The 10,021-nt window shown below is 38.0% G+C and overlaps 1 protein-coding gene across 2 annotated transcripts in view; it reads right to left on the bottom strand.

Moving 5' to 3' along the window:
* Window positions 1–1,735: 1,735 nt before the first annotated feature.
* Window positions 1,736–10,021, bottom strand: part of znfl2a (zinc finger-like gene 2a) — a 135,439-nt gene continuing 127,153 nt past the window's right edge. The window contains exon 3 of one of the 2 annotated variants that reach the window (XM_077217313.1): window positions 1,736–2,699. In XM_077217313.1, the coding sequence (XP_077073428.1) occupies window positions 1,888–2,699 (812 nt within the window). In that variant the 3' untranslated portion in view covers window positions 1,736–1,887. Of the gene's footprint in view, window positions 2,712–10,021 lie in introns of both variants that reach the window. The other variant, XM_077217314.1, reaches the window with a different exon arrangement.

The raw sequence follows: 10,021 nt of genomic DNA, 5'->3' as shown, positions 1-10,021 counted from the left end.
GATGAAGTTCTCAAGGTGAATGCATATCTTCTCTCTAGGGGTAAAACAACTAAAAATCAAGTCAGGAATCTTTGTGTGACTCTGGAGTCAGACCTTAGTTTCAGTAGTCATGTCAAAGCAATAACTAAATCAGCCTACTATCACCTGAAAAATATTGCAAGAATTAGATGCTTTGTTTCCAGTCAAGACTTAGAGAAACTTGTGCATACTTTCATCACTAGCAGGGTGGATTATTGTAATGGACTCCTCACTGGCCTTCCCAAAAAGACCATAATACAGTTGCAGCTCATACAGAACGCTGAGCAGAACCAGCTGCTCCAACTCTTTGCTGGACTCGAACCGTTCTTTTACCACGTCATGCTTACGTCGGGGGGCTGGGGGCGGGGTTATTGTGACCAACAACACGACAGGAATTGGAAAGCTAAGATGTAAGGCGACGTACACCGTGATGTAACGACTTCGTTCGCTGGGCTCTCTAGTCAGTGGAAAAACAAAAAGATTCTGAGAAGGTTCGCAAGTTGAACCAACTTTGAACCAGCACCAATTCCGAACCAGTTCTTTTTTGGTGGAAACGAGGCATCAGAACATTAGGATCACATCAGTTAGAAATACCAAGGGTTTACTCAAGGAGAGTCTGCTTTTAGTTATTCTGCCAGCCACAGCTGGAAACAGTATCCAGAAGAGATCAGATGTGCTCCTACAGTAGTCACATTCATATCCAGACTCAAAACACTTCTGTTTAGCTGTGCTTTTACTGGATGAGCACTGTGCCACTGTTCGTCCGACTGTTTGTACTGTATTTGTTTATTCTGAACTGTTTTAATTATTCTTATTTCTTTTATTTTAATTTCTTCTCAGTAAAGCATTTTGAATTACCATTGAGTAAGAAATGTGCTATTTAAATAAACTTGCCTTGAGCACTCAAATTTAACATGTTTAGCTTCTCTAATACAGTTTTATTCTACCCCTATAACTTTGGTTATCTGCCACTTCTATATTTGGTACTCCTGCCATCTAGGGGATAATAATAGGAACAACTATACATGTTTTTATTATAGAAATACAGTATAGCATAGAAAACATCCTGTTGCAAAAATAAAACAAAAATGTCTGAATGCAGGTCAACGATGTGTGAGATGAGAATTTGCAGAATCATGAAGACTGAAGATGGAGGGGTTTGACTGTCTCCACACGGCAGAAAGATCGCTGGTTGGAGTCCCGGCTGAGTCAGCAGCTCTTTCTGTGTGGAGTTTGCAGTTTCTCCAGATGTTGCTGTGGGTTTCCTCCATGTGCTCCAGTTTCCCCACAAGACAAACACATCCAGGACGCTCGGACACTGATGACCAACGCTTGTGTACAAGTGGAGGAAATATTTAAATATAGCAGTGGCGTCGTCTGTGTATTTATGTGTCATGATCTTACAAGTGAATGTGTTTTTGACTAAAATATGGAAGTCTGAAGTTTGTAGAAATTGTGGTGTATTTATCAAATTGTGTTTATAGCTGTGAGAAAACTAAATTGTTTCATTAAGTGTGTTTTTTCAATTGTAAAAATCTATAAGAAAGGCATTTCTATGAATACATTTTTGTTTTTGATTGGTTTTCTTTTCCAACATACCAGCATCCTCTTTTAGACTCCTAATATCATTACAAGTGAATCGTCTCAATTCTCAGTGCAAACATGTTTAATTTGAGACATTAAACTATTAAGGTGTAGAAATAATTAACAGACCTTGTTTTTGAATGGTACCATACATGTACTTTATTCATTTAAAAGTGTTTTTACTTCTGAACATTAAAGAAAAGCATCCTTTCACAGCACCAGACATGTTTTAATTATTTGTTTATATTCTGAACTAATACATTCATGTCCCCTGAACTGCCTTTCTCACTGCAGGTAATGTGTTTTAGTAGAGGACCCTATTATATTGCTCTGTTGGGACACATTTGCTCCTGAGGGAAAACCATGACCTGAGGCTACAGCTGGGATCATGAATTTTTCTAGCGACCTGTATTTATTATGCATAAATGATTTTAAATGTCTTTGAAGGCAAGACATTTGGTTGAAACTCTTGTCACATGCAGCGCAGTGAAACGGCTTCACTTCGCTGTGTACGACCTCATGCATTTTCAGGTGTGACGCCCGACTAAAAGCTTTTCCACACTGAGCACAGATGAAAGGCTTCTCACCGGAGTGAGTTTTTAAGTGAATGCTAAAGTTTTGTTTCTGTGTAAAACATTTCCCACACTGCGGGCATGTAAAAGGCTTCTCTTCAGCGTGAGTTTTCATGTGTGTCCCAAGACTTCCTTTCTGTCTGTAACTCTTCCCACACTGACTGCATGAGTAAGGCTTCTCTCCAGTGTGAATTCGTATGTGTTCTGTAAGGCTCCCGCTTTGTTTAAACCCTATTCCACAGTAACTGCATGTGAAAGGTCTTTCTCCAGTGTGAATCCTTGTGTGATCCCTAAGGCTTCCTTTACATGTGAAACTCCTTCCACACTGACGGCAGGTGCATGATGGCCTTTTAGCTCTTGATCTTTGAGTTCTTTTCTGTGAAAAATTCTTTTTAGTCTTTGAGCAACTAGAAGATTTTCCTCTAGTTGTGATATTCTGAGATTTCTGATGTTCTTCCTCTTCACTCAGTTCTTCACTTTCCTCTTCGCTCAGTTGTTCACTTTCCTCTTCACTTTCCTCTTCCACTTTCATCAGATCTGAAAGGAACAAATTAAATCCTCATTTTCAGAATTTCAATTCAATTGACAATAAAGATGAAATGAGTGACCCCAGTTTACCCAGTTTGAAATTCAGGCAGAAATTCTTGATTTATCTAATATCACATGTGTGTAAGAAAAAATGAAGTGGACTTCGAAAATCTCAAAAATGAAGTTTATTACAGCATAGCAGTGTCAAGGTACACAAAGCACCTTGGGTTCATCGGTGTCAGACTGAACCCAGAACATTCAAATCTTAAACCTTTTATCCTGTTACTGTTTACCACTCTTAATGTAAATGAAGTTGCTCTTGTTTGTAACAGCTGTGTTCTGAACTTCTGTATGTTAAGAATATGGAGCATGGAGCTGAAGCTCCGTCTTAAATGTAAATTGAGGATAACAACAAAAGTGGTCCCTCTGTGCACACATCTTTGATATTCTCTCAAATAAGTTTAAGGTGAGAACATCTATTTGAAGTCCCTATAATCAAGATGGTTCTTGAATACCCGCTGTCGCTCCCACGCTATAGGTGATAACCGTGACTCTTTGATACTATTTACATATTACTGAGATTGTAAGGAATTAGGTTGTCCCCCTCTGGCCACCGGAGAATCTTACCCGTCGTGGGGTCGACACCTCATGCACACTGGTTTCAGCTCTACCTCACTTGAGCAGAATTATCATATTTTGTGTTAAGAAATTCTGATGTATTTATTTATTTTTTTGGAAAAGTATTTCTTGGGTTTGAAAGAGGTAATCAAGAACCATCACATCCAACTGGAACGTCCAATATTGATCATAGAATTATGATCAATAATTCTATGATCCGTGTCAGCGTGCACTCTGATCAGTAAAGGGGCACAGACCTCTCCCGAATCATCATCTGCAGCAGCCTCCAAACTTCCGAAGCACTTCCGCCTCCGTTTCCCTCGTAAGCTAATATTAGTATTTAAACATTCTCTATGATATAAAATGTTTGTAAAAAATATTTTAATAACATGGTTTTGGCGGTTATAGAGTTCTAATGACGGTGTTCAACTAACCGTCGGTCTCACGGTTACGGTCACACCCCTAACACACACACACACACACACACACACACACACACACACACACACACACACACACACACACACACACACACACACACACACTCTCTCTCTCTCTCTCTCTCTCACACAACACACACTGTCTCTTTCTCTCTCTCATACTCGCACACACTGTCTCTGTCTCTTTCTCTCTCTCACATATGTAGGCCTTACACAGAACGTTCCCCTAACGTTCCCGTATGGTTCCCATTTGGTTATTTTTTGGGAACAAAACGAGAACGTTCTAGGAACGTTCCCTGTAGGTTCTTTTTAGGTTCTATTTTTTTATAACCTAAAGGGAACATTCCCAGAACGTTCCCTGTAGGTTTTTTTAGGTTTAATTTTCTAAATAGGTTCCTGGAACGTTCCCCAACCTTAAGGGGACGTTCTATTTACGTTAAGAAAACTTTCCTGGAGAACCAATAGGGAATGTTCCCAGAATGTTCTGGGAACCAAAAACTAACAGTCCCAGAACTTCCCAGAACGTAAAATTGTTAGCTGGGTTTTAAAGTTTATTGTTGCAAACTTTAAAAGCACTAATCATTAACAGTCTAAAGACTTTGCACTAATCATTAACAGTCTAAAGAGTTTATAACATATATATGTTATAAACTCTTTAGTCTGTTAATGATTAGTGCTTTTTTTTTTTTAAAGTTTGTGGGTAAGAATCGTGTAAAAAAAATCCCTTATTTTGGGGAAGGATTCCGGGAAATCTCCCTTATTTTTAATGTTCAATGTTGACAGCTATGCATGTCTCAAAATCAAATAATTTTTCAAAACACTAACATATGTTCTCGTCCAACAGGAAGATTTAGTCAATCATAGCACAATGTCATAAAAAACACTAACATCAGATGGAATTACAGAAACTGCATTATTTTATAAGTGCCAGGTCTGCCCTTATACAACAGACAGTATATAGTATTGATCATAGATTGTGTTTTGCACTGCAGTTTCTTTTGAAGCCTCTCTACAGTTTTGTTGGGTTTAGGTCTTTTTCTGCAGAAATTCAATGAAATAAGACACATATCAGAGTGCTTTATAGAATGTACGGTTACTGTAATGAAAAAACGAAGACAGAGACAGCATTGCTGCAATGAATAAAATAAATAAAATACATTTATATATTTGCATAATTCAATCAGCCGTTTCTCAGTAACAATAGAATAAAATACAGGGGATATATTTGTGTTTCAGTTCACAATATAAACAGTTGTTTACCTTGACTTTAGCCTGGGTTAGTTTTAGAACATGGTGTTTTCTGTTCTGACATACTGTGTTAAAGCATTGGTAAATTTGCCAGTAAAAATCCATTGTTTTTGTCTTGTTTGAGCTTGTGTGTAAAAGAAGTTCAAGCATTTTAAATTTGTGTTAATTGTATGCATTTTGTGTTAAAGCAACAAGAAATGTTTTACTAGTATAGCTTACACAGACGGATGCAGTGCTAACTGTGACCGTTTAGGACATTTATTAAAAGTATTGAAAAAATTGTCATAGCGATTGTAAAAAACTGTAAAGACCCATTTTAAGTACACATTCATCTTTACAGAGGTGAAGAATCCCATCTATCTACCTTTGCTGTTTTAACCTATAAAAACAAATGCCAAAGAACATCGCAACTTTTTAGAAAAGTGTCCGCAACATCAGGCATTTTAGGCCGCAACAATCACAAAAAGGCCCGCGAAATCCTGGAGGGACTGGCATATTGTTTTAGTTTTGATAACTCAAACAATCAACAATTAATAGACAATATTGTGTGTGTGTTTTTCATTTTGTCATGTGTTTTGTGTCCATTTTCTCAGTGTAGACATCCTTTATCCACATGTGTGCATCCAATAGACAAAAGTATATCTAATGCAAATGAGTATGCATATATTTGTCTCTTCATGTGCAGTAAGTCTGTGTCTTTGTGCATTTCTTAGAGTGGGTATGTCCTCTGCCCACTTGCTTTCCATCTATGTGCAAAGATTGCTGTCCATATCTCTTCTTGTTTCTTTTCTCATTGTCCATTCTTTTCCACATGGACCATAAGTCCTTCTAGAAGAAGCAGTCACTGGTGTTGTTCGAGTCTGTGTCTCTTCATCAGTTCCATCCATCCCATGGTGGGTCAGAGGGTTTCTAGGTATTTTAGGCCTGGAGTTCTGGATCTTGCAGGTCTGGAAATCTCTGTATTCTGTTCTTTTTCTTGAGAAAACCCCATGGCTCCACTAGTTCTACTGCCTTCTCGTCCTTCAAACGACCATGTCATCTTTCTCCAGGAGCTTACACGTTTCAGACAAACATCTCAATGCTTATATCTGAAATAATGATCAAAAGAAGAGGTTGCCCCCCTTTCCCCCACAATCATCTTCATATTAAAACATCAAAGTCACAGAAGTTTAATCTCAAAACATCAAACATCGGTAATGTTTTTAAAAATTATTTCTAAACATAATGCCATTAAAACATTTATTAACTAATTCTAATTTGCATCAGCATCTGCTTGTGACTGAGCTACAGTCAGTTTCAGGGGTGATAGTAAAAAAAAATCCTGAGCCTGAAATGTTTTCCCTGGGACAGATGCGTAAGGGCGAGTTTATCCTCCGCTAATTTCTGACACAAAGTGATGAGCGATTGTCCTTCTAGTCTTCTTATATTGTTGTCATATATTTTTGTCATTATTTTTTGAGAATGCAAGACACACACAAACACATGCCTATCTTCATAATTCTTGACTTCTAAAGTGTTTTGAATTCGACCCAAATCCTAAATTTCACTTGCACTGCACTGCAATGTATTTTTTCCATGATTAATATTGCATTGCAAAATAATGTGTGCTGGTCAACTAGTCTAAAATTAAGAAACGCCTAGAAAACAGTAAAAAAACATTTGTACATTTAAGATAGTTCTATTTAATTTGTTATTCCAATATCCAAATATGATAGCCTACTTGATAAAAAAGAAAAGAAAAAAGGGCTTTTATTTGAGCCGTACTGTCTTTGCATTTGAACATTGCACGTTTTAAACAGGACACGCATTAGCTGAATAAACGTTAGCCACTACAAACATACTTATAGAAAATAGTTGACAATGAATAGACAGGAGTCCTGTCACATGACCAATAATAGCAAAACGAATCACTTATTCTAAAAAGAATATCAAGTAGCCTATATGTTAGAAGAATCTGACATAGGGCGGAGTTAATAGTAAAACGTCCGTCATTTAACGAATTTTTAAAACACGGGATGGATAATAAAAAATGCTTTCTGACATTTTGACAGGAAAAAACCCACAACCAAGAACAAAACAGTTCGTCAATTTTCATTTTACAATTATCATCTCTCTCTGTGCGCGCGGTCTGTGTTTGTGAGAGAGAGAGAGAGAGCGCAGCACTGATACAATGGTTTCTTATCCACAAGTAACGCTTAAGTTTTCATACACAATTATTATGTAACACAATTAGGTATTTTAGTTATTATAACACAATAACGTAACACATGCAGGCTACGTTTCTCAACACTGAGAATGAATAAATAAACCCCTGTTTGCAGACTCGCGCTTATCAGTAAATGAATCCACAAATCACAGCACTTTCATAATCAGTGAGCCATAGCGATTTTAATTTTATTTAGATTTATTGTTCATCAATACTTAAGCTTTTTATAATTTGCATGGCTGTGTGATGCCTTCATCTTATCTGAGTGACATGAATGACGGAGTATTTTAAGATAACCCATGCGATTGCGACCACTCCGTGTGATAATAGAATCCAGATTAAGTTAACTCAATACAATACTTCAACTTTCCACATCCACCTCAGCCCGTTTACCTTCAGGAGTCAGAAGTACCGTGACTACTGTAACGTTAGCCTACTGTCCTCGCTCATGAACTCAGTCAGAGGCGGCCGCGGGAGTGGAAGCGGGATCGAGCGGGATTCTTTATTGCTGTCGATTTTCAGTCTCTTTTTAATGATAGGCCTTACGCATCTGTCAATCATACCCGCTTGCTATTTGGGGAATGAACCCAGCGCTATGATTGGTCGAACTCCGCTTCTTTTGCTGTTGCTTTTTTTTTTTTTTGCAGACACGTCTGTACGCCGGAAATCCGGCGTGGCGCCGGAGCGCTATCAGGCCTGCATGTTGCTCATGCGGTGATATGTTTGCCATGGTGTGAAACGCTTCTTTATTTCCTTTTAACAGTTCCAACTGGGTTTCTAAATTGCCTATTTTCTTAAGCAAACCACGTTAGCCCATCATTCCTTTGTGTGAAAAGGGACACTGTCTTGCCTTGTGCCCCATCAGTCCACAAGCAAAACAAACAACTTCCTGATCTTCCTTTCTTTTCTCCAAACAGTGCCTTGCAATGTGACCATCCTTTCCACATGCATGACAGACAAAGCTTTGAACAGGTCTCTCATTGTCTTGACAATGTCTAGCAATGTGACCAGCTTTTCCACATGCATAGCAAAGAATAACACCTTCTGAGAATAACATTTATTCTTTCAAATCTCCTTGGTCTATGATGGAAACCATTAGACAATGTAGTAGAACATTCCCTCCCGCCAAAGGCAGCAACTGGATGTCTAGATTTGACAGTTTTCATTTGACTATTTGGATTAGCATTATTGTTGCAAAACTGTGTCATTTTACCAATAATGTCATTATATTCAGAGATTGGTGTCACAAGCATTGTCACAGCAGACCGGGTGAGTGGGTCACATTTGTTAATCAAGGCAGACTTGAAACTGACATCATCCTTAGTAATATCAGGATTGCAACTGTAAGTTTTAAACATCTCCTAATAATCGTTCTGAAAATGCTGCTGGATGCTCCCCTTTCCTCATGTGCATTTCAGATATTTTATCCCAATTAACTGACATCACACCTAAGACTTCAAGCAGTGCCTTTTTCCTCTCTGACTTATTAGCCTTTCTGTCCTTTACTTTCTGAGTCAAGGCTCCAGATAAAGTGTCAGGCAAGCACAGTCTTAACAAAATGCACACACCACCTTGTGTTAAATTGTACACTTCAGCATATTCCTCCAAGTTTTTCAGAAAATCTAGTGGATCTTGTTTGGCAGGACCAAATTTACCAATATTCTTGATCACAGTTTCTAGTTCAGTTTGATTAAATCATCGGACTATGGTAGAGGTCATTGATTCTTCTCTTCCTTCACTAGCACGTATAGTCGTAGTAGTATGGACTGGTGCCATGGGAAACCTAACTGTACAGTCAGAGTATTGGCTACTGAATGACTGAGAATCTTTTTCCCAACCCTCAGCTCTGTCTTCCTGGAAATCTGGCATTTCTGGAACTGGGTTACACAATGTGACACCTAATAATGTCTCACTACAGTTTTTCTCAGTTGTGCCATTCTTTATCATAAACTGACAAGCGGCCTTCGCTTCCTCCAAATTGTTGGACAATGTTTCCACAGATGATTTAAGCATACTATTGTTACTTCTAAGAAGTGCGATCTCATTCTGCATCTTGACCTTTTCTTCTTTCCATATCGCTTAACTAGCCAGGTAATTTTTTGTAGAAATTACCCCAACACTGAGTCGCTCATTTTCAGCCTCTAACTCATCTACTCTCCTCCTAGTTACTTTGTATGAAGCCAAAAAAGCTTGAAGTGCATTAGCAATTTTCCCATTTTTGTTCTTAGGCATTTTGGGATCATTTTCAAACTTAGAGATAGCCCACTTGTACGGTTTATCGACAATATTCACCATTCCATCAAACATACCCTGAGAACTGTGTTTAGCGATGTATTACACAATAATTTCTTCCATTTTCAAAAGTCTTATCAGGCTTTAGAGTATCTCGTGATCTAATAGTTATTCACAAAGTCTGATTTTAAATAACTACACATTATCTAGTTCCTTTAAGATATCCGTTAGTCTAATTATTCACAGCTCCAGTACTTTGGACGCAAATGAACAAAATAGCCACACTACCTGAGGCTTAACTTAACCATGGCCACAGTCTGGACCTTAAATTTCACTACACAAAAGAGTAAAAAAAAAACACTGTCACAGTACGTCGGACAAAATCCCTCTACGTTGGGTTTTATGTTATTTTCTTAAAAACAATTAGGCCTACTTATCCGCAAATTCAAAACACTGCCCCAGTATGTCGGGCAAAACCACACTGCTTCGGGTTCTTGTTTTAAATTTCACAGAGCCATACAGTGTCAGACTCACTAATCTACAAGACCATAAAACACAATTGTTGTGAAATAATT

This window comes from Siphateles boraxobius, unplaced genomic scaffold (assembly GCF_051911475.1).
Source record: "Siphateles boraxobius isolate OS27281-9 unplaced genomic scaffold, OSU_SipBor_1 72, whole genome shotgun sequence".
Classification (NCBI taxonomy): domain Eukaryota; kingdom Metazoa; phylum Chordata; class Actinopteri; order Cypriniformes; family Leuciscidae; genus Siphateles; species Siphateles boraxobius.
The sequence above is the reverse complement of the archived record's forward strand: the minus strand, read 5'-3'. Positions and strand labels throughout refer to the sequence as shown.